The sequence below is a fragment of the Cavia porcellus genome, unplaced genomic scaffold (assembly GCF_034190915.1).
Source record: "Cavia porcellus strain 051 isolate PalLab524CR breed Dunkin Hartley unplaced genomic scaffold, mCavPor4.1 scaffold_13, whole genome shotgun sequence".
NCBI classification, from domain to species: Eukaryota; Metazoa; Chordata; class Mammalia; order Rodentia; family Caviidae; genus Cavia; species Cavia porcellus.
The window spans coordinates 67,823,374-67,849,359 of record NW_026947496.1 but is presented as its reverse complement, the minus strand read 5'-3'; the positions used below and the strand labels follow the sequence as shown (position 1 = coordinate 67,849,359).

General features: G+C 33.6%; 1 protein-coding gene across 8 annotated transcripts in view; it reads left to right on the top strand.

Annotated features, from left to right (window-relative positions):
- Golga4 (golgin A4) overlaps positions 1-22,130 on the top strand; it is a 125,813-nt gene extending 103,683 nt beyond the window's left edge. For 3 of the 8 annotated variants that reach the window (XM_013156385.3, XM_013156383.3, XM_063260336.1), the window contains 5 exons: positions 993-1,068; positions 8,785-8,888; positions 13,773-13,859; positions 18,610-18,672; positions 21,430-22,130. In XM_013156385.3, coding sequence (XP_013011839.2) covers positions 993-1,068; positions 8,785-8,888; positions 13,773-13,859; positions 18,610-18,639 — 297 coding nt within the window. In that variant the 3' untranslated portion in view covers positions 18,640-18,672; positions 21,430-22,130. Of the gene's footprint in view, positions 1-992; positions 1,069-8,784; positions 8,889-13,081; positions 13,141-13,772; positions 13,860-18,609; positions 18,673-21,429 lie in introns of those variants that run through there. The other 5 variants (XM_013156384.3, XM_013156386.3, XR_010051313.1 and 2 more) reach the window with 4 other exon arrangements.
- The last annotated feature ends 3,856 nt before the right edge of the window (positions 22,131-25,986 follow it).

Here is a 25,986-nt window from a genome sequence, read left to right as displayed (position 1 = left end):
TTTTGACATTAGTGTGTTGCTAGGATATTTGTGTTTAATTTTTGTTTAAACACCTGTTTCTTATGCTTTGCATATACGTATACCCAGGAATGGAATTGCTTGGTAACATAGTAAGACTATGTTTAATCTTATTTTGGTGGGCCCAAGCCAGGATTTTATACCAAACTACATCCCTAGCCTCTTTTTTTCATTGTAATGTTTCAAATTTTGAGACAAGGTCTCACTAAATCAATTAGTTGTCCACGTTGGGCTCCAACAAACTTGGCAATTTTCCTGTTTTGGGATTATAGGGCTGTGCTTTCATGCTTGGGAAACTTGTCAACAAAAACTGTTTTCCAAATACCTGTAGCTTTTTTATATTTTATCAACAATATACATGTATAAGGACTAAAATTTCAACATACCTTCTCCCAGGTTTTTTTTTATCATAATCATCTGAATTAAGATGAAAGAAAATGTCATTGTGATTTTAATTTGTATTTCTCTAATGTCTGACCATGTTAAGCAGCCTTCAGAATTGTCTCCTCTCTGTCTCTCTCCCTCCCTTCCTTTGCTTTCTTCTGTGGATTCAACCTGGAGGTGCTCTACCGCTGAGCTGGATCTCAGCCCTTTTTTATCTTTTATTTGAGGCAGGATCTCACTAAATTCAGGCTGGCCTTGAACTGGTGATCCTTCTGCCTCAGGCTCCCACATAGCTTGGATTATAGGTATACGCCACAGTACCCAGCTATTTTTTTCAGTTTGTGCTGCTATCCTTTGATATGCAGAAATTTCTAAGTTTAATAAAATTCAGTTTATATATTTTTTATTTTATTGTGTGTACTTTTGGTTCCTGAGAAACTGTTTATTTTAGTATTATTCTTTAATATTATTTTTTAATATCATTTGCCTATACCCTGTCTTTACCATTAAAAATCTAATGGATACAAGAGTCCTTTTTTTATGTGGTTTCCATTATGAATCTTACCATGTGGTTTGAATGTTATTTTTAGATTCACAATTTAGAAGACCGTTTGAAGAAATATGAAAAGAATATGTATGCAACAACTATCGCAACACCTTATAAAGGTAAGAATGATTTTTTTTATGTCGTGTAATTCATAATTATCTCTTATTGGTAGATTTATGGATGACTTATTTTTATCTTTGTTAGTTAGATATGTTCTTTATTTTATTTTTAGTTTTTATTTTTTTTGTACTGGGAATCAAATTCAGGATGCTTGCCAGGCAGGCGCTATGCCTTTGAGTTATATCCGTGGCTCGTTCTTTTCTCTTGCATTTTAAATTATGTGGTTTTTTTTTTTTTTTTGTTTTTAGGGGGTTTTTCTTGGTACTGGGGATTAAACTTAGGACCTTGCACTTGCTATGCAGGTGCTGCACCACTGAGCTATTATCCCTGACACAAAATTACATTTTCTAAATTGACAAAACTATACGTTTACATAATATTTTGAAATAAATATTCATTGTGGAATGAATAAATTGGGCTCAATATTCATTATCCATGTACTTAACATTTTTTGTGGTGAAAATATAAAATGTCTCATAGTGAAATTAAATTTTTAGTATATGTGCTGCCAAAACGAGCACACATATTGATGTTAAAGAATATGATATACTATTAAATATAGTCAACATGCTATACAGTAGATCTCTTGAACTTATTTCACCACACTGAATTATTATGTCCTTTGAACACATTCTATCCTGTTTCTGTTACCATATTGTTTGTATAAATTTTACTTTTTTAGATATTGTATACAAATGAGATTATGCAATGTTTATCATCTTTTAGCTGGCTTATTTCATTAACGTAATGTCCTCCAGGTTTAGCCATATTGCCCCAAATGACAGAATTTTTCTCTTTTTAAGACTGACTTGAATTTGTTTTTGCTAATCTGTATTTGTTACAATAAGTATGTTTTGCCTTTATTACTTTACCAGTAACAATGAGTTTGAGTAAAAAATGACAATAGTCCAAAACAAAAATTACTACAAAATTGTTTATAAAAGAAAATGCTACAGGTATAAGAGAAGCTATAAGTTCTTACTTTATTTTCTAGCCTATAAAGGCCCAATTGATAATTTGTGTGTGTTTTTACCAGGTTTTTCTGATGTGTGCAAACATTTATGTAATACATTATATACACTTAACATAAATACTGTTGGTCATATGTTTTAGGTTTTTTAACTATTATAATGCTATAATTGCTCGTTTTAAAACAAGGCTTAAGGAGAAGATAATTTCATAAAATTCTTCTTTCAGGATGGGAAAGGATGATTTTTTCTGAGTTTGAGTAGAATATTCTGCTTCCAAAGGGTTTTAAAGATTAGCTTGCGCCGGGGATTTGGCTCAGTTGCATAAGCACCTGCCTGGCAAGTGCGAAGTCCTGAGTTCAATCCCCAGTAGCGCCAAAAAAAAAAAAAAAGATTAGCTTGAGTCTTTATGTAATGATCTTTTAATAACCTTATAACAATTATCCATTCTCCTAAGTTTCAGTTTCAGTGCTTCCCTGTATTAAACATAGTTTAATTTTGCTAAATGTTTTAAATAACTTTATGCTTTCTTAAAGAAGGCACAGGGACATCAAAGTCACTTAGCCTTTTTTAAAAAGCTCTTGTATGAAACACATAAGATACTATGCAGGTTTTTTTGCTTATGTGTAGAGATTCAGTCTGTGGTAGGCAAGAGTTGTACTGCTGAGCTGTACCTGCAACCCTTTTATTTTGAGGCAGGGTCTTGTAATCCTTTTTCCTCAGCCTCCATGAGTAACTGGGGTTGTAAGCCAGAAGCATGCCTGTACAAATATTGCTCTTCAAAAAGCATAAAAATTGACCTAGTAATTTTCTATGCTCTCTGCAGAGATGATTCTTGCTACAAAGACTGTTTTCCGTAACTAAGCTAATATTTGTGATTCTCGTCATAGAACTATACTGAATCAGTGCTCAGCAGGACTTAGAGAATGGTTGTGATTCTTTTTGTTAATTCCCATTTAAGAATTTCATACATAATTTTTTTAATTCCATGAACATTTATATAGTTTATTTCATAGTTAGCAAACATATAATACTTAGTGCCAACATTGTTATATTTACTATATCAACTCAAGATACTTGGTAGAACATCCACATTAATCTGTTCTCTATGCTGCCTTTTTAAAGAGTATGAGTAAAATGAACACCCTCCTTTTAGAGAAAAATAAAATGTATGCTCTTTAGAAGTCTTTCTATGCATCTCCTCATATTATCTTTATCCCTCCCTTCATACTTACCCTCCCCAATTTTATGTTAGTTATTCTTCTTTCTTTTCTCATTATTATCTGTGTATAAATCTGATACTTGAACTGGAAGTATTTTGTTTTGAACCTTTATTTGATATAATAATATTGTGCAATTTTAAGTTTTTTTCTAATGCATTTTTATTAGTACATAATCTTACTCAATGTAAGGTTTGAGAGTCATCCATATTGTATATAACTGTGCTTCACTCATTTTCATTATATTAAATTTATAATTGTCATACATGTTTCCTAGTAGTGTACGTGTTTCCTAATATATACATGTGAAAACGTTTCTTTGTATTATACAAATAAGAAAGGAATGGTAGATGACAGCATGTGAACATTATTGTACATATTTCCATACTGAGTTAAGCCATTTTTCTGTGTATTTTGCATGAAGTGTTCTCAGCACTGCATTTCCTCATCAGTACTATGTATCTGAAAGCCCTTTGAATTCTGTATAGTGGTATTCCATGAATTTCATTTATAATTTGTAATAGATTGAGCCTCTTATGTTCATTGTTCTGTTTGCTCATTCATTTTATCTTTGTGTGTTTCTTTTGTGAAGTGCCTATTTGCATTTTGTGTCCTTTAAAATTAGATTGTCATTTCTTAATGATTTGTAAGTTATATGTGTTGCAAAGATCTTGTGCTAATGTCTTCTTTGTTAATAATCTCTTCCTTTCAAACATTTTAAGATAGAAATTTTTATACATATAGAAAAATGAGTATAATACATAATGAACATACAGTTTCACATCAGCAAACTTCAGCAGTTATTAACACATAGCTAGTCTTGTTTCATCTGTACTGCAGTCAGTCTTTTTTATATTTTCTACTGAATTATTTTAAAGTAAATTATTTCATACTTACACATTTCAGTGACGATGTACCTCTCTTCATAGCATTTTAAACAGTATAAGTACAGTTAAATTCACAATAATCCTTTAATTCTGTCAAATGACCAGTCAATATCCAAATTTACTATAGTCTGATGTGTTTTCTTCTTCTGGTGGTTAGCAACTGGTTCCTACTTTATATACAAGATATTTACACACATCTAAAGATAAAAATCAGTTCCAAGTGGTTTAATGCTTTAAAGGTGATAAACAAAACAGAATTTAGAGATGAAATTTTAAAATTTTTATTTGCATGTGTATATACATCTTGTATGTAAAGTAGGAACCTAATTTCAGATTACTTCATCATGACCAAAAATGTTAATTGTGTTAGGTACAGATTTCTAGATAATGAGTAATTTTTTTCCTTGACACTTGGAAGTTATTACTCTATTCCTGTATTAACTATTAATTTTGTTGTTGAAAACTCTCTTGGTCTGAACATCTGATAGTCTTTCTCCAGTTGGTAATGTGTGTCTTGTCTTGGATTGATTTGAGGGTGTTTCTTCATTGATGTTATGCAAGTTCACTATAGTTTGTGCAGGTGTGAATTTACTTTTTCTATTTCCTATACATTGTACTTTCTGCATTTGTGGATTCTAATGTTTGTTAGTCCTGGAAAATCCACAGTGATTGTTTCTTCAGATCTTTCCTTTATTCTCACATTACTGGATCTTCTCATCTTATATTATCATTGACCCTTTTAAGAGTATTTTATCTCTGTTATTCTGGGCTGAATTCTGAGTATTTCATCTAGTTCTTCAAGTTACTAATTTTCTTACGTAGCTCTCTGTAACAATTTTCAGGCCACTCACTAATTTTTTTTTGTACTGGGGAGCAAACTCAATTCATTAATTTTTTAATCTCTCAATTACATAATTTTTATTTTTTAGAAGTTTTTTTCTCCTTTTTCTTATCTTGCAGGTCACTGTAGTTCATTGTTCATTTTTCTTAATACTATCTTTGTTATTTTAGAAAAAGTTTTAATGAAATACAATCTACATGTCATACACTTCACCCATTTAAAATGTCTAATGCTTTTAGTGCATTCAAAATTATGTAGTTATTATCATAATCAATCTTGGAACTTGTATATCACGCCAAAAAAGATACTTTCGAACTTTTATTAGTCATCTCTCTTTCTCTTCAGTGCTAGGAAACCACTGTTCTTCTTTTTGGTTTCTAGACAATTTATATATCTTAGATTTTCATATAAATTAAACTGTAAAAAAATGTGACCATCTGTGATGCCTACTCTCAGTTAGGATAATATGTTCAAGATCACCCATTGTAAACAGCACAAATCAGTACTTCTTTCCTCTGTGGTTAATATTTCCTTACATGCATGTAAGGAAATGAATAATTTTATTCATTATTCATCTGTTGAACATTTTGCTTGTTTCTACTTTGGGATATTCTGAATAATTTGTGTGAACTGTGTTAAGCTTGGAGTAAGATTTCTGAGACTTGTAGCTCTGTTTCACTGTATAAGAGATTTCTAGACTGATTACCAAAGTGACCGTACCATTTTATAGCTTCATCCGTAGTGCGTGAAGCTTCCAGTTTCTCTACTTTCTTGCTAACTCTTGTACTGTCTTTTTTTCCATCCCAGTGGGTGTAAAGTAGTATCTTATGAATTCAGTGTATTTCCTAGATGGCTATTGATAGCATTTGTGTGTAGGTGTGTGTGCTAACTAGCTATTTTACATGTTCTCTTCAAAAAATATCTTCTGCTCATTTTTTAATTGGGCCATCTTTTTTTGAGTTTTAAGAGTTCTTTAGGTACAGATCACTTACGAGGGAAATGGTTTGCAGATATTTCCCCCCATTCTGTGGGTTCACTTTTCAGTTTCTCAATGATGTCTTTTGAAAGCACTAAAGTTTTTCATACTGATAAAGTCTGTTTTATCTGTTGTTCGTGGTGGTTTTGATTGTGCACTTAATGTCATTCCCAAGAATCTATTCCCTATTCCCTACAGTAATTGCAAACATTCTTGAACTTTTAATGCGGAACAGTTGATGGTGGCACATGTACCATAGGTTTGCCATCACTGCAAGGTCATAAAGGTTTACACCTGTTTTTTCTTCAAAGAATTTTATAGTTTTACTTACTCAATTTATATCTTTAATCGATTTTGAGTGAATTTTTGCATACAGTGTGATATAAGGGTCCAGCTTCATTTTGTGTGTGTTCACTTATCCCAACACTATTTAGAAGCTGATTTTTCCCCTCATTAAACTGTCTTAGCAATCTTTTTAAAAATCAATTGTCAGTATGTGTTAATTTCTAGACTCTTGATTCTTTTCTATCAGTGTGTGTGTGTACACATATGTGTGCATATATGTATATAATATATATCACCTTATTTTCACAATCTTTTTCTTTCTTTCAGTTCTGAGAATTGAACCTAGGGCTTCATAAATGCTAATCAAACACTTTACCACTGAGTTATATTCCCAACCCCCACAGTGTCTTGATTACTGTTGTTTTGTATTCAGTTTTGAGATTGTCAGGCATGAATCTTTCAACTTTGTTCTTTTTCAAGATTGTTTTGACTTTTCTGGGTCCTTGAATTTCTATTTGAATATTGAGATCAGCTTAATTTCTGCAAAGATACAAGGTGGCATTTTGATGAAGATTGGGTTGAATTTGTATATGTCAATTAGAAGAATAATTGTGTTTTAGAAATATTGTCTTCTAGTCCATGACTGCAGATGTCTTTCCATTTATTTAAATCTTTTAAATTTTTTGAATAGTGTTTATAGTTTGGGAGTGTATACATTTTGCATTTATTTTGTTAAATTTGTTCCTAAGCATTTTATTATTGAATCTTTGATAATTAAAATTGATTTTTAAATTTCATTTTCATATTGTTCATTGCAAGTGTATTGTAATGCCATTAAAGTTTGTATGTTCTTATATTCTGCAAATCATTGAACTTACCTCTCAGCCTCAGTTTTTTAGTGGCTTCTTTAGGATTTTCTATAAGCAAGATCATGGCATGTTCAAACAGAGAGATTATTTCTTCAGTACAGTTTTTTATTTAAATATTTTAAACATAGCTTATAACTTGTGATAATTTTATTATCAAGATGTTTCTGAGACATCTGTTACTCATTATTTCTGCAAATTCTTGCTCATGGAGGCTTATCTCTTGTGTTATAGTCATTTTTGTTTTCTTTTAAAATTAAGTATTTGAGTGTAATCTGTTTGTTAATTTGGATGGGCTTAGTATAAGGCTTTTGACAGAATTTCATTTGTATCTTGTAGGTTCCTGGAGCATGACTAGTCTTTAACAAGTTTATTTTCTTAGTTTTACAACTTAGTTTTACAGCCTGTACCCTGAAGTAGACCTGTGGTCACACATTCTCAAGGGAATCTTTTTTTTTTAAAGTGAGCAGAGGCAAGGATACGCTCCTTAATAAATTGCCTTTTATATAGGCAGTGCCTACTTTATATTAGGCAGTGTAATTTTAGCTCTCCCATGTTGCGAGGACCCTAACCTAACCTTTGTTTTCTTACCAAAACTTCAGACACTGCCCAGATTCCCATTTGCCTTGCTGTCACTTGCATGGTTTCATTTCCAGTGGCCCTTTGCCTTCCATCTTCTTATGATCAGGGATCATTTTTATATATAGTATCTAGATGTTTCTTGGTAGTGTGTGTCAGGTGATCTGTTGTACCATACTACTTGAACTGGCTACAAGTACAAATTGTAGCTAGTGCATTGATGAATTCACTCAGATTAAAGTTTGTCATTGTGTATCAGAATAAGTTTAGGCTTCACTTTTGGACTGAAATGGGACTTCATTAATAATATAAAGTTTATGAATTTTAAGATATCAGATTTCAAAATTGCTATAATGGCATTGTCTTAAGCACTTTGGTTATTTTATCTATCCTGTATTTCAGAATGGTTTTGAGGGCCAGGAATATAGCTCAGTGGCATAAGCATCTGCCCGACAAGCACAAGGTTAAGTTCAATTCCTGATACCAAAAAAGAAAAAAATTGGTTAAAAAACTAGATTTAAACTAATTATTTTTAGATTGTAATATTAGAAAATCTAGAACAATATTTTGAGGTACTTAATGATTAATAAAATAGTAATTTTATTAAATAAAATATAATTATTACTATACATACTATACATAGTATGCATATATATACTATACTATCCATATAATACACATCCTGATACCATATGTTTATTAGATCAGACATGCTAATATTAGTAATATAGTAAGTAAAATAAAAATAGTAATTTTAGTTATTGTGGAATATCTGAAACCAATCACCTAATATTTAGAAGAGAAATAGCAATGCTAAGGAATCTTTGTGCTACCCAGGTAATCTTTTAAAATTTCTCTACTGAAAGAAGGAAGAGGGAAACAGTGTGTGAAAAAGAAAATTGTTATAATTTTGGATTTTTCTTCCCAGTATACCAGTATGACTGTCTAATATGTATGTTTGTATATAGTGTAGTTAATATAAAGTCAGCACCTATCTTTGTTCCATTGTTTTTAATGTGTTCATTTTCTGAGTAAAAAATAATTATATAAGCTGGTTATGATTTTACAATTTGATTTGTCTTTTATTTGACAGGTGGCAATTTGCACCATACTGATGTCTCGCTCTTGGGAGAACCAACTGAGTTTGAGTATTTACGAAAAGTACTCTTTGAGTATATGATGGGTCGTGAGACTAAGGTATAAATCATGCTTGATGATTTGGTACAAGGCTCAATTTGAAAAGAAAATGTCCCCCTTATAATACACATGTTAATACCATATGTTTATTAGGTCATACATGCTAATAATAGGCAATAGGTGATTATGTTACTGCTCTTAGTTAACAAAAGTAAATTGGAATATTTTTTATTTGTTATATTTACAAAATGTGAATTTTTAAATTGCTGTTAAATACTAAAAATTAAAACTTCATTAATTTAAAAATTATTTATGAGCTGAGTATGGTGGCACACACCTATAATCCCAGCACTCTGGGAGGCTGAGGCAAGATCACAAGTTTGATCCTAGCCTCAAACTTAACAAATCTGTGTCTCAAAAAAAAAGGATTGAGGATGTAACTCCATGCAAAAGCCCTGAGTTCAGTCTCCGTACAAAATAATAATAATAATAAATAATATAAGGATAATAATAATGTGGAGCATGTGGCTACTTTTCTTCTTGACTTCAAGTCTTAAAATTAGAAAAATTCATTTCAGTGAGACTTTGGGATATTCTGGGTAGCACTGGAAATGGTCATAATTAGCAGGAATTAGCATAATTCTCAGGAAGATTTAGAAATGCATTGCTTTAGTAACTATAAGAAAATCATTCCTGGAGAATATTGATCATTTTAAAATTACCACATGAAGTAATAACACTTGGCTAATTTGTCTTCTAGGCTACTGCTTTTACTGTAAGGTCCTTGAGTGTCAAGTCTTGCCTTTTTGTATCCTGTGCAGTATTTTTAAAAAGAACCTTTATAGAGATTTTGAATTGTATATTTTGGATAAAATACATGAACCTTGTGCCAAACGAACTTTTTCATTTTAATACTTTCTTTGATATTGTCACGACTATTTATTTTCATAGAATTTTACATTGTTTGTGTGTCTTGGATAGGATAGTGAGATTTCTAACCTTGAAAGGGAATCAGTGTTTTAATGTGTGGCTGTGTTGGGGGTTACTGAGAGAAAATGCTAAGGCAGTTCAGGCAAGGGTTTGGCAAATACATTTAAAATTTAAAAAGCAAAACCATAAGAAACTATTTTAAAAGAATATTATAAATATGTAGGTTTGAGATTCATCTAGATTCATTTGAATTCTTAATATTGGTAGAAATTATATTTCATTGCATCAAATAGTTTTCAGACCAAAATAATATTTAAAATGATCATGAACATGTCTCACAGGAAAGAGATTTATCAGTTCACAACAACTCAGTGTCATTTGTTTCTTAAGAAATCTCATTTTCCAAGAACAGCGAAATTAATTTTATCTTTTTAAAAAATAGAGCTAATAAAATACAGCTTTCTCTTATTATGTTCTTATTGGTTGTAAAATAGTAGCCAGTACTCAGGTCAGGTAGATAAAATTACCTTGCAGTTGCATACTGATTAGAAAAGAGAAACTTAGCTTTTTTTTTTGTCTTTTTTCATTTTTATGGGTACCAGGAATCGAACTCACGATTGCCTGCTTGCAAGGCAGGCGCTTATGCCGCTGAGCTAAATCCCCAGCCCCGAGAAACTTACCTTTAAAAAAAAAAAAAAAGCCTCTCAGAACACTAGCTACCTCAGTACATGAGTAGATATAAAGCTATAATGAAAGTGTCGTTGGTGAGTGACTTACTTAACCTTCTATGTTCTATAGAGTAAAGAGACTGGCTGCTTTACCATGTTTCTTCTGAAAATAGTGCATGTTAGTAGAATTAGATCTTTCTGGAGTTTGATACACCTCTCTCCCCAAGGGAGACCCAGCACAACCATAAGATGCATTGTGGGGCAGTACAGGTTCAGGCAAGTCTAAGTTTGAGCTTCCTGGGCCCTCCAGTTAATTTTAGGTTGTGTCTTGGGATACAACTGAAAAGGTTGTCCTATGGTGCAACAGTCCCATCTAACAGCAAACTAGAACTCCGTATTAAGGAAGAGTGCTTGCTGTCTTTATCTTCATTCATTGTGCCTTTCTGACTAGTAAAAATGACTAGTCTGTTATTTTGCCATTGTATTTTATTGGTAAATATAAGAATTGGTAACAGGTTTATTTACTGTATATTTACTGAGCAGTTAACTTCATGTGGCTGTTTATCACCATAATGAATAGTAAAATGGAGTTTGATACCATCTCTAATTTAGAGCTCACCCTGTAGTTAGAAAGTGGAGCTATTCTCAGATAACCATATGAGTAATGTGATGCAGAATGTAGTGAACCTTAGTAAGGGCCTTAAGAGAAGTACTACAGTACTAATATTTACTTGTGTAAGGCTTGAGGACTCATGGAGTTGGTGTGTATATTGAGCTTTAAGCAGACAGATTAGATTTTGATGGATGAGCTCAGACAGCAGAGACACCCAGATAAGGTCCAAGACAGGAAGTGGCATGTGGGTTTCTGGAATGACAAGTAATCTCATCCAATTGAAACACTATTCTGTGAGGTAAAAGTAATTCCACTTAAGATTGTACAGAGTGTGGAGTGCCTTGAATATTTTCAGTTTTACCTGGGATAGCCCTGAAGTTTTTGAGCAGGGATTAATGAAATCAGACCCCTTTTTTAGATTTATCTTTTGCTCATTTGCATAATTTCTGTATGTTAACAAATAATCCAAAATGAAAACCAGGTTGTGTTTCAGAATGAACCAAAATGTTGTTTCTTGTCTAGCAGTCTTGTATATTATCTATCCTGTGTTTTTTCATCTGCTCTTGCAAACAGCATTCTTTTATTTTATGGGCCACCTCTCCCCCTTCTTGTCCCCTTTTTTTTCCTTCCTCTTTGCCTTCCCTTTCCTCCCCTCTTTCCTTGCTTCCTTTACTAGAGATTGAACCCAGGGCTTCCAGGAGCAATATCCCCAGCCCTTTATTAAAAAATATTCAAAAAAAAATTTTTTTTGGAGACAAGGTTTTACTGTGTTCCTGGGGTGGGCTTAAACTCGTGATCCAGACAATTTTAACTATATTTAGTATACCTAGTCTTGTAGTATGAAGTTAAGCAGACCCTTTTTTCCCCCATGGTTGAATTTTTTTTTTTGGTAGTTTATATCCCCCATATTATCACTGATACTGAAATTTAGAGCCTCTCCCCAAGAAAAATCTTGCAGGAGCAGCCTGTCCCTTACTTTGCAGGGTGTAAGGATGTGCTATGTAGACAGTCTGATTTCTTTCCCAAGGTGTGGCAGAGAGTTTGAGCTTCCCCATTGAAGTATTTTCTGCCAAGCTTTAAGGTTTTACTTAGTAATCAGCTGCAAATTCTGGGTCGCTGATGAATTTTGAAGTATGTTTATCATTTAATGTCTAGAAATGCAAAAAGACAAATAGCCAGTTTTTTTTCTTACAAGCATCCTTGTCCATGCGTGTATATTGGTTTTATAATGAATATAAGTGGACTTTCTAGTTCTTTGAGCTTGATGTTATATTGAAATTAGAGAAGTGTTCCCTGTAACGGTGGACCCTTGAATTTTAAATTTTTGTTACTCCTATAGTAACAGGAAGTTGTGTCAGTGTTAAAAAAAGGAGAATACTGAAATGTTCACTCACTGCTTCCTGTTTCTCTTGCCATTTCATGCCACGTACGTAACTTGGTTTCTAGTCTTCAGGTTAGCACATAAGATTGTGTTCTATTTAGTTAATATAACTTAGAAATGCTTATATAAAATGCCTTAGAAACTCTTCAAGAGCTATGTTGTTTTAAATGTTGTTTTTGTTTGTAATCATCAAAATGGCAGAAGCAGAAACAAAAAAAGTGAGCTGAAACTAAAATCCTGCTATTGTTTGACAAACAATATTAGTCAATCCGTTAGCTGAAAAAGGATTAGAAATTCATGAAGTATCTTGCCTAGGTTTGGTATATAATACGAATATTTTAAAAGTTCCTTTCTTTCCTGAAAATAATTCTACTTTTTTCCTAGCAATGTATTTGCAAACCTTTGATTAATAATATTGTGTCATCCTTTTCTTAATGACTTTCCCTGTAATCCCGCTCCCATTCCCTCCCCTACACAAAGAGTCTATGTAATTATAAACAAAGTGTTAAGAGTTACTTTTTTGGGCTACTCTGTCATTCACTATAGGAATTCCCACGTGACTTTGTATGTAAGCACTGAATTTGTTATCCTACTTATTTCATAAGTGGTATCTTCTTTCCTCTCTGTCTCCCTCAAAACATCTCATCTTGATACAAAATAGGGAGTTTCAGCCTTTGAGGAGAATTTTCCAGGAGCTTATGGGTGACACTCTGACTTACGGTATATTTATTTAGATCTGCACAATTTATGATCTTGTTTTGCAAGCCACCATGTGTAATGTTTTGATTCATCATGTTTTTACCTCCCTCTCCCTGCCAAAAAAACATCTTGTGTTTATTTAAAATGTAATTTGTATTTCTATTAGGCTACTGTGCTGCATGTCTTGAAAAATACCTACTAAGCATGTTCATGTTCATGCAGTAGCCCGTGTTGATGAGATATATGATGTGATTTAGTAAAAGCTTAATGGGGTGGGAGCACCTGATCCTGACTGATTAGGATATATATTTTGGCAATACATATCCTTATAGATTTCTTCAAATGGAAAGACTTAAAATATTAGTAATAAAGTTACATCTTAATAGGACAAAGGGCCAAGAGCATTAGATCTTTATGTAGCTGTATGCTATTGGAAATGCATCTTAAAATAATATAATCATTGTGAGGAGTCCTTTTCAATTGAAATTCTAGTTTTGGCTGTTACAGTATTTCCTTGACTAATACCTTCACATCATACTTCTTTGTTCGTGGCTTCCATTGCGAGCACTAAAGAATCCCACCAGCAGAACATGTCAGAATGGGTTGGGACTTCATCTGCTTCATTTGTGATCATCTCTCGTTTTTTCTTCTAGACCATGGCAAAAGTTATAACTACCGTACTAAAGTTCCCTGATGATCAGACTCAGAAAATTTTGGAAAGAGAAGATGCGCGGCTAATGGTAAGCTTTATAACTGGATTATAGATAGAAGATGAATTTATTTCATCAATTTATATTTCATTTATAATGAATTTAAGTTGATAAAAAGAAATGAAAATTTTTCAGATTTTTATCATACTACAGCCTAAGAAGCGAGAGTGTAGTTACCTTAAGAAAGTTTTACTGAAGGCAAGCCTTCAAGGAGCAGAGCAGTCTTAGCATGTTTGATGGTGATATGGATGTGAGCTATTTTTGAGAAGGACAGAAAAGACATTTGTTCCAGTATAATAAGTTTTAAATTAAATGTACCATGATGTTTTATAGATTACAACTCCTTATTCTATTTCAGTTGATTTACATATGTGTATTCTAGGTGGAAAAGTTAAGCTTTTTTAATCTTTTGATGTGTTATAGCAAAAAGATAAAGAAGCAACTAAATTATACTTCATCAGTTATGCAAAACTTCTCATGCCTGATTTCTTTTTGCCCTGACCTGGTCATTCAGCAAGACATACACCATTATAGCCAGGGTGTGAATCTTGTGAATTTTGTGTCCTGACCTTTGCTGTTCTTTCTGCTTTCTTTCTCATCTTGATAGAGGTCTGCAGAGCTCGCTATACCTTCCTTTTAATCTCTTTACTTGTTTCATGATCCCAGTGCTGCTTTTATTTTCTCTGTCCTCACAAAAGCAAGCAAATACATTCTCCTTAGTGGTGGATTAATGCATGTCTGACTATCTCCAGTAAAAAGAACTAAATTAGTAAGTCCCAAAGTATCTCATTGTATCTTGGCATTCAAGGTTTCCTAAAAAGCATTCATGCTTATCTTGACCCCAAATAACCTATTCTTTAGTGGTTACCTATTCAGTCTGTATGTTGGGTTCTGATATCTCCAGCATTTAGCCATTTATGAAGTTCTTTATTCTCACCCTGTGCAAGAAGGGAATCAGTCTAGAATGAAGCTCAGTGCCCCATGTGAAGTCTGACCATCTCTTCTTAGCTTCTTCAGGTTGATCCTAGCATCCCTGGACTTTTTCCCAGTAATCCTTTGAGTGTGTGTGTGTGTGTGTGTGTGTGTGTGTGTGTGCGCGCGCGTGCATGTGTGTGTGTTGTCTATTGGTCTATTATTAGAAATTGAACTCGGATCCTGCTGCATGGTAGGCAAGCACTGTGCCATTGAGCTGCATCTCTAGCACATTGGTTTTTTTGTTTTTTTTAAAGTCTTGAAGGCGGTCTCACTGAGTTGTCAGGATGGGCTCAAACTTATAATATAAACATGCACACCTTCCTTGGCCTGGTTGCATGCTATTTATCAATAGAGGAAATGTTTTAAATTAGAACAGGTTTCTGATTCTGTGTAAGCATGTAGTTATTCAGAAGAGAAATTTCTTCATTAAGTAAATAACTTTTTGTGAAAAGAAGACTCTCCAATGAAGTTTAGGCTGTTGGGGCATGATTCTATCATCATGGTTTAAAGAAATATTGTTAAGTGATATGAAAGAGATTTTATTTAGTTACTTATTTTTAGCTTATGGGCTTTCTGTTCATTATTGTCCTGATGTTAGAGTGTAGCAAACTCTGTCATCTATTGGACTACAGTTTGTTAGAATTTACTATGTAGGACAGATGCATCCTAAATCATTGCTCTACAAATGTTACAGAAAGCATTGCTCTTCATTCTTTGCATACAGGCTGTCTTAGGTTGGTTTATTTTGATGAAAAACTAATGAAATTGATAAATGTAAATAGTGAACCATGTAAAAAACTTAAGACAGAAAAAGTTTCATTTTAACTGACAAGAAATTTTCAAAAAAATATTAAACTCTGTTCCTGAACAGTTTTCATTCTAACTAGGATGAAATAATGGCTGGCTGATCCTTCCTCAAATGACTTTTTATCAGAGGCTAACCTGCTAAACAGAGTATCCCATTCTTCTACTTCCTTTAAATAAAGCCTCATCCATCATTATTTTTTTCTTATTGATCAGTTACTCTTTAAGTTGTTAAGGGGAATATAGAAGAATTGATGATACAGAGGATATGATTGTTGACCTTGGAATCTTTAATTTTAGAGGATAAATTCATATATATTCATTCATATATAAAGATATGCCTATGTAGTATAATTTTAAAAATAATATAGATGCTTATGAAATTAGTTATAATGAGCATGAAGTGAAAAAGATCTCAAAATATGAGATGATTTAATAAATTCATCAAATTGAGTCACCTTTTTATCAGTCCAAGGAGATTCTTGGCACTTATCTGACATAGTGACTTATGATTGTTTTGTGTTATCTTTAAAAAATTTCATTTAGAAAGTTTATTGTAATTTGGTGACAGATCTTTCCTTGGAATTGAAAGATGTCTTTGTTATACAGAAACCTCCTCTTCACAGTTTCCTTGGAAGAACATTTAACATATTTTTTTTTCTTACAGTACGGGCAAAACATTTTGGTGGTACTGGTGGTGGTACTAAGGATTAAACCTAGAATCTTAACAATGAACTGTATCTCCAGTGCACTCCAAATATTTAAAATGGTGGTTTTTTGGGTTTTGGTTTTTTTGAGATAGGATCTTACTAGTCACAAAGTTGCCCAGTCTGGGCTGCAATTTGTGGTGGTCTTGGTTTAGCTTCCCAAAGTGCTGAATTTATAGACAAGTACCACCACACCCAGTTTTAGAGAACTAGAAAAATTTATTGACCTAAGTCTACATGTCAATTTTCTTGATGATTTAATTGAAAGAAAATTTTTCTTCATTAAGAAATGTTTTATTCCCCATCCACTTGTCATTTTTTTGCAGTTGATATATTGACTTTATTTCTGTTTCACTTTCACTCTGATCCTTTGTGTTTGCTTGTTGTTTGGTAGTTCTTAAGATGGAATTCATGGCCTCCCACATGCTAGGCAAGTGCAAGCTACAACCCCAGCCCCGTGTCTAATTCTTGATGAGTCCTTCCCTAACCTAGCATTATACTATATGCCTTAATTTTCTGTTTATGCAGGTTTGTGGGTTTTTTGGTTGTTGTTGTTGTTGATATTGTTGAGTTTTCAAAATGATCAGGACTTTTGCTCCTTTTTTTTTTTTGGTCTTTTTCCTTTTTATCGGTACCAGGGATCGAACTCACGACCGCCTGCTTGCAAGGCAGGTGCTTATGCCGCTGAGCTAAATCCCCAGCCCCCTTTTGGTCATTTTTAAATACAAAAGTTTTCCATTCCATCATGAGATATACTTTTCCCTTTGCTTGCAAAAAAGATACCTGCAAGGTGGATTTGGAAAACATTCATATGAAAATGACACATAGTAAAAAGCACTACACATGGAATTTTTTATCATGAAAGGTTTTTGGGTTTTTTGTTTGTTTTTTTTGAGACAGGATCTCATTCAGGCTGGTCTTGAACTCACTGTGTAGCCCAAGCTGGCCTGGAACTCACATAATCCTCACACAGGCGTGTGTCACCACACCCGGCCATGAAATGGTTTGGACTCAAGTATTGTTAGAATAAGGTAATGTGGGATCACTATAACTGATGTTGCAAACAATTCAGAGACATCACACAGGAAGTCCTTCATCATTTTTAACCTCCAGACTGTTTCCACATGCCGAGGTCATCTCTGTTAATTACAGATTTATGATTATTCCTTTAGCACTTGTTTTATTTTATGAAAATGAGAGTATGTAACAGTTTGATTTTTTTTTCACTTAGTTTATTCTATTCTACCTCATTGTGAAATCATCTGCCTCATTCTTTTTAATGATTAGTTGAGTGATTATATAGATGTTCACCAGTTTTCCCATTATTCCATTCATTTAGGTGGTTTTCAGTTTTTTAGAACTTACAAGGATGGATGTAGGGAATATCCATACATATGTTTTGCGCATTTATGCAGATTTTTCTATAAGATATTAACTGTGTTGTGTTGTGTTTTGTGTTGCAGAACATTTTCCAGTTTGTCTTTTGATTTTTCTGCTTTTACTAACTTCACATTAATATAATTAAAATGACACTTTGTAATTTGGTTGTATTATTGAGAAATAGACTCAGCTTAAGAGACAAGCTTTGTTTTTGATGCTGCCATTTTAAAGCCACCTGTGGGCCGGGGATTTAGCTCAGCGGCACAAGCATCTGCCTGGCAAGTGCAAAGTCATGAGTTCAAACCCTTGTACCAAAAAATAAATAAATAAATAAAGCCAGCTATGGAGCTAAATTAATGAATTTGGGTTTTGGCAGTCATAAAACAGGGCATAGAGTCTTCTAAAGAAGGTTTGCTACAGTGAAAACTGTGTTTGGGGTTGAGTGCCTTTAAATTGACATTTCAGTTGGGTCATTTCTGAAGCTTTCCCTGATATTTTTAATAAAGAATTAGTCAGTGATGAAGTTGACTCATTTTAGGAGTAAGAATTCAGGACATTGTATTTTAAATTTGTTAATGTGTTTTCAAAACCTTTTGAGGGTAAACTGAGGTTTTGTGTACCTTAATGGCATTATAAAAGAGATCTTTTTATAATGCAGGTAATCATCCCCTAATTTATCTAGCAGTGAAATATGTACTTCTGGTGTAAAGTATACTTTTCATTATGTTGTTTAAATTTTTAAATGAAAGTTGCAGGTAAAAATTATGTTTTACCTGTACACTCTTGATTTGGGAAGATTTGAGAAAATTTGAAGTACCCTCTATTTAATCCAATAAACTTCATATACACACATAAGCTGTTACATTAAGTCTTAAAACTAACCCATTAAGCTTTTTTTCTTCCTGGCTTTGTAGTTTACTTCACCTCGCAGTGGTATCTTCTGAGTAAACCATCAGTCTGTGCTTAGTTAGCATGTGGTGAGTGGAGAATAACATGTCTTGTGTATTTGTGTAAAAATTAAATGTATTGATTGCTTGATACTAACCTTTCACTGGAATGCTCTTTTATTTAATTAACATATGATTATATTATGGATTGATATGATTTTCTGTTGCCTTAGATTCATAATATTTAATCCTTAATATTCACCCAAAGTGATCTTTAGATTTCTATTATTTGCTAAAATCATGCAATCAGATGCTTCTATTTTTCTCTTGCATAGTAAATAGTTTCAAATGAAATTTTTTGTGTATAAATATTCTGTTTAAAAACTAGGTGATTACCAAAAACCCTTTTATAGACACCTTTTCTTGAAAACTGAATGTATACAAATCACAGAGAACTGGCTGAACATTCTTTTAAACAAATTTGAATGTGCAATGTACAAATTAAAGATTGTGAGAGAAAATTAAAAGTAATTTTCTAGATTAAAGTGATATTTCATAAAATCAAGAATTGAAAATACTGTAAGGTTTAAAATCAAGACTAAATAGCTAAAATAATGAAAATCGATAAAGCTGTTTAAAAATAGGTACTTTATTATTTGCTGGGATCATACAGTTCTACATAACACATTTATTCAGGAGGTACTTAGCCTCCTGCAACTGATGTAGCTATTTTGATTAATACATTATTACAGTGGAACACAGCCATCTGAAAATGTTTTAATTCACTGTGTTCACTGTTTAAAGCCCCTTCCCTCATCTTCATATATTATTTTTGTGATTAGCTTGATTTAGCACCTCTTTAAACATTTAGGATGTATCTTTACCTCATAGTTTGCAAAAATTACAAGTGTTAGTCATAATTGAAGATTATGATTGTAGATTCAGCCAGTTTTCAGCTGATATATATCACGTCTTTTAAACTTTTAGCTTTACAAATCATCTATCCTTACAAGTCTTGATTTTAATATATATCATTTAATTTGCCTGTGTGATTTATCTAGAACTATCTTGTTTCTATTGTCTACATTATAATGGCTGGCAGAGTGGTACATGGTTCTATTGGGTTGGTTTTATAATAAATATATGCAAACTAAATCCTATATGTAATTCATTGTCTTAATATTTTATTTTTATATAATATCTCAAATACTGTATCACATTTATATTATTGAAGTTAAATATTATCATTTATCACAAGAAATTTATGCCGTGTAACACTTCTATCCATTAGCTAATTGTCGTCTCAACTTTTAGTTAGAAACATTTTAGACATGATTTGAAAAAAATCATACACTGAATCCCCATATACACTATGCCTGTATTAATTGTTAATATTTTGTTAATTTTTCTGTTCCTTAATCTCTGTCTCTACACACACATATATACACACACACACACACATACATACACACATACACAGAGTCTTTACCCTGTTTGTAACATTTGACAGTTATTTGCAAACATTGTGCTTACAAACATTTGACAGTTCTAAACATATACCAGTACATTAAAATATTCAAGAAAAATGGCATTTGTCTACAAATCTGCAGTATAATTATCACACATTGAAAAGAATATTCACATCATATCAAGGTTAAGGGGTGGTTAGCTCAATGATTGAGTACTAACCTAGCATGCACTAGACTCTAAGTTCAACCCTCAATAGCTCAAAGAAGTAAAGAAATACTATTATTAACTTATACTAAATTTTTTCCAGTTTTTCAAATAATGCCTTTCATAATTTTTTAAAATCCAGGATCCTCAAAGATTACACATTGCATCTAGTTATCATGTTCTTCCAATGTCTTAAAGTAGAGAAGTTCTCCCAGTCTTTTCATCTTCTATGATAGTGACATTAAGCCACATTGTCAGATAATTCATGAATTTTGTTTTCTCAGCAGGTCAAGCTGGGGTTTTAAAATAAAAATTGACAAAAGATTACATAATATAGCAGATTTTTAAAAATATTTTCTTTAGATTCCTAGCATCAATGTTATTGTTGAGCTACTTTATAAATAAAATGCTAGTTAGATTGTATCATGAACAATGGCTCCTATTGTTTATTTACAAATTGAGCAGACTTTAAAATTTTTCCCTTTCTGCTGAATATATATGACAAGTTTGTCTCTTTTACTTAATCTTACTTGGTAATCTGTTTTTATGACATTTTAAACTTCATACTCGATCAGACTGATAGCTTTTAGCATTTTAATATTCCAATCTGTTAGGTAAATTTTGCTTTGTTGCTTGTGGCATGTTTATTTTTTTAGTTAAGTTTATTAATTCTAGGTGAGGCTTAGGGTTTTACACTTCAATTTGCACACATCTTTTGCTGCGTATGTGTCATGCTAGGAGAATTGCCATATGTAGAAAAATCAACCCTTGGGAAAGTGGGAGGAACTCTTCTTCCCTACAAATCCAGTCTGAGTTGCAGTCTTTCTGTGGGAGCCTTCCATGTGAGCATGGCACTCCTGGATTTTTATATGACTATTTAGCATTTGGTACTTGGTGAAAAGTTGCAGTTCCAAATTTCCCTTTGAAAAGCTTTTTCCTTGGATTGCTGAGTATAGTTAGGATTCTCCCAAGAACCTGAATTTCCAGATCCTAAGATTCCCTTAGGATTTAATATTTAGAATACCATAGTTCTACTTTTGAACACTGCAGTGTTCAAACCAGAGAATACAATTTTATTTTAACTAGAAAAAGAAGCCAAAAGGTTGATCTTAAAAGGCTGATTTTTAAAAATATTTGTATTTTCTTTATTCTCACTTACTTTTTCTTTTCCAGTCATGGCTTCGATCTTCATCTTGAAGAAATGGGGAGAGTGATATTGGGCAACTGCTGCTTGGAAGACTGTCCTTGTATGTTCATTCATTCGAGAATGAAGATGTCATTTAGGGTTCTTCTTGTAGCCAGACGCAAAGCAAGATCTGACATTGGCCCATAGATATATTTTAGACTGCTTTTAAAAGAGATTTATTTTATTGATGGAGAAATGGTGATAGTTTTTTCCTTTTTTCTTCAGTTTTCTGTTGGGAAGAATTTTATGTCATTTGAAAGATATTTTGAATAACTCACCCTGATTTATCAGCTCAATTAATGTTCCTTTCATTCTTGTTTTCCCTCTTTTTAAAGAATTGCTTGCCTTATTTATTTTTACGGTGATTTTTCCCTCTCTTTTTAAAGATCTGTGCAATACATTTTGAGGTGAAACAGTGGATTTTTTCTAATAAATGATAGTATTTAATTGACTATGACCCAGATTGATTCTTGAATATTTGCTAAAGAGTAGTATTTAAGCTTTGACATATGATAAATCCCAAATGGCAGTACCTCATTGTTTACTTAGCTTTTGTACTTATATTTTTCAGAGCAAAAAATACTACTGTAAATTGTAAATAATCAATACAAATAGTATGCAAATCTGTGACTGTTGGCAGTGTCATCTTGGAGGAGCAGATAAATAAAGTTTTATTTACTATATAAAATTTCATTGTGCTTCTTTCTAGATTGAAATCTGTTTCAGATTTGTTAAGAATTCCATGTTCTATGTGGGGGGGAGTGCAGTGAAGAAATTTCAGGATATGTACATGCTGAGCAGTTGGAGATATTTTTTGTGTTCAGAATTAGCACCACCAAGTTAGAAAGAGTGTGGAAGGAGAAATAACCTGTGATGTCCATTTTAGGATTCTGCCAATTTGAGAATGCTTTCTTACTCTGGAGAAAACATACTTTGTTTGTTTAATAGTACTGAAGACTGAACCCAGGCATTTGCACTAAGCTATATCCTCAGTGGTCTTTTACTTTTTGTTTTGTGATAGGGTGTTATGGATTATATCTGGATGTCCCCAGAGAACCTCATGTGCTCAGAGGTAGAGTTTTTGGGAGTGGCTGCATCAAGGGTGTGTGTGATACTGGATTAGTCCACTGATTGGTTTAACATTATTTCTGGGTATCGACAATAAATTTACTCAAGAAGGAAGACCCATGTGGGTATGGTATGGGTGGCACTAACTAACAGGTTTATATTAGTTATAATGTGGATGAAAGAAAAAGGGAAAGAAGAAGCAATCTTGCTGCTGTCTACTTGGATGCCCTGAGCTCTTTCTCCTTTGCCATGACCCTCCCCATGAGCCTTGCCTTTAAACCAGCTAACTGTGGACTGAAACATCTGCAGACGGTGAAGTAAAGTAAACTGCCTTCACCTTTTTGTGGGTATCAGGTATTTTGTCCCAGCAACAAGGAAGGTAAGACACAAGGTCTCACTAAATTGCCCAGGCAACTTGTAATCTGCCTGCCTCAATGTCCCAGAGTGCTAGGATTACAGGAACGCACTACCATGCCCAGCTTCTTTGACTCATTTTAAACCTAAAAATTTCTGGACACCAAAATATGAGAATACTCAAAAGAGTTTCACGCAGCCTTCATATTCTAAAAAACACATTGGATACTATCTCTAGATACTTCACCTCTGCGCCAAGGTGGAATCTTATCCTGCCAGTCTGGATACTACCTCTGCTGGTTCATCTAATACTGTGATGGAGTGAAGAGTTCTGGGGAGGAGCTGTCCAAGGGGTTTACTCCTACCCCACTGCTGACTCCTTAGCAATTCTTAGAAAGGGTCTTCTTTTTTCTCCAGTCATATCTTCTTGAATTGGCAAAATGTTGCCCCTTTGAAAGGTTTCTGACAGCAGATACGACTTGTCCCTTTTTGTATCTTTTCCTAGGTTAGAAGTGTTGGCTTCCCAGTGAAATCCATGTATAACTTTCTGCAATTTCTCCTTAACCATATATGGAGACAACTATATCAAAAGATCAAGGATGAGCAAACCTTTTCTATGCAGTGCCAGACATTAACTATTTTTGTTCTTACAGGCCATATATTTGATGTTGCCACCACAACTCTTGGTGTAGTGCAGAAAGAGCCATCAATAATGCAGACATAAATGAGCTGTATAATGAATGAGCATAGCTTGGTTCCAGCTTTATAGAAACGGTGACAGCTACATTTTCCTTATATGCTATAGTTTGCCAACCACTGAGAAAGGAAACAAGTTACATTTTAAACATAGTGCCAGGAGGAATGACAGTCAATATAGAGCAGTTGGTTAGTTTTCTTCAGCGAAAATATGTAACTGCTGTTTCTGAAGAGTGCAGCAAGCTCACATCACCTTGTTGAAGAATAGTTGTGATACTCTCATATTACCTTTTCGTTCCAATAAGAAAGGATTACCTGCTCAGTATCAGTACTGTAGGCCCATCTGCAAGAACTTCTCCTGAAGGTCTCCAGTAACTGTGTCCCTGGTTGATAGCTAGGAAATGCCAAACTTTCCCCAAAAGTAGTTACAGGTTTGTTCTGGGTATTTACCACCTACTCCAACACTGATGACAGGATCAGCTGTAGGTAACAGAAAATGCTATGATCCCAGTGTATTCAGACACAGGCGCTGAAACCAAGGCTGTTCCAAGATACTGATACAATAAATATATAACCAAAAAACAAGCATTGAACTTTAAGCAGTGTTAGGTGCTAATAGGATGTCACTTTAGCAAACTTTGGCAAAAGTTTCACTGGGACTTGTAGATTCTGTGTTCTGGTCAGGTATATGTGAATATTGTTAGAGAATGTCTTCATTAACTGTTGCTGAATTAGACATCCCTAATAAAAGGATAAGAACGTTTTCCTGATTTTCTTATATATAAACGTGAACGTTTGCTTTTTTCAAAAATCAATTAGTCTTGTTGTAGAAAGAGGAGCATATTTGGCCTCTACGAACACTCATTCATTTTCTCTGCTTAGTTGTAGCTTCCTCATCCTTAGCAGCAAACTAGCAGCAAAATGAAAAAACCTTATTGTTTTGAGTCAAAGAAATAAAGGCTCCTCGTAAGTGAAGTTTCTGTTACATTAAAAATTTTAGAAAATTGACTAGCACAATTTAAAAAAAAAATAGTTCTGCAGAATACCCTATTTAAGGGAGTCTAGGAAGATGGCAGAGTGTTAAGCAGCAGAGTGAATCCAGTCCAGATGCTGGAATATAGCAATGTGAGGAAGACAAAGAGGAGAAAAGTGGTTGCTCTAGACCTCGGAAGAATCTGAAGCACAGATAGAAGCCCCAGAGAGAGTAAAGAGAGAAACTTCAGCAAAGAAGGAGGTAGTCAGTGGCATCTCCCTAACTGGAGTCGCTGCATGAGAGGAGTGGTTTGCACCTGCAGGCTCATGGTGACCCTGGAGGCTTCTGTGGAGAGATTCTGCAGTGACGAAGAGCAGTAGACATGAAGGACTGTTTCAGTATTGACTGATGTTAGGTGCGGGATTCTTGCTGTGGGAGGAAACAATTGACCTGGAGCCAACCTGGAGATGGGCAGCTTGAGACCAGAACTCAGAATCGGTTTTACTCCCTCTAGTGGCTACTAGAAGGACTCGGAACAGTGCTCGGAAGACTGCCAAATGTGACATCTCCAGAAAGTGTAGGCTCTCTGAGAGTACCACTACCCCGCAAAAAAAAAGGTACTGCTGGCTTGCTGGGATAAACCGACATGGGTTGGGACTCTGTCTCTGCAGGCTGTTTGCCAGTGAAGACGGAGACAAACCTGGAAGTAGATTTTTTTTTGTCTTCTCCCTCCTCATTCTCACATTCGTCTTTGATTTTTAGTTTTGGGGCTTTTTCTTTTTCTTTTCTTTCTTTCTCCTTCATTGTCTGATCTTATTTAAGTGTAAATGTGGTTTCTAGCCTCCCTGTGGCGCTTTTCTGTTTTTTTCCCCATCTCTTCCTTCTCTTTCTCTCCAGTCTACACTAGTTTCCCAAAGTAAGCATGATCCCCTTCATCCTCCAACCTTCTAATCTCTTGTTTTTCCAATTCTTTATTTTCTCCTTAAACTATATTAAATTTTAGCTCCCAAGAGCAAAATGGATATATCAATAGCATTATATATTGCATGTAAATTTCTGGTTTGTTTTACATCTTCTTATATAATCACAAATCTATAATGGTTAAAAGTGGTAAATTAAGGTTTAGCTCAATATGTCATTTTCTAGGCTGAGTTTGATGCTACAGCCAAAATTGACATAATCAAACAGCTGTTGGTCCTGGTATTTGATGACTGAGATTGACTGAGGGTCACAGAAAATACTGTGACATGGTGCCAGAATACCCTATTAAGAAATCATGTTACTGGCTTTGGTACAGTCAATCACAGAAATATTTTTCTAGTGTTTGAAGAGATGGGTGGATAAATGGGCTGTGTGTGGGTGGAAGAATAGGCAGTGTGTGTGTATATACATGCATACATTTATATTAAAATTCATACTTTATTTGAAACTGTCTTTAGTTGCTTGATTTATT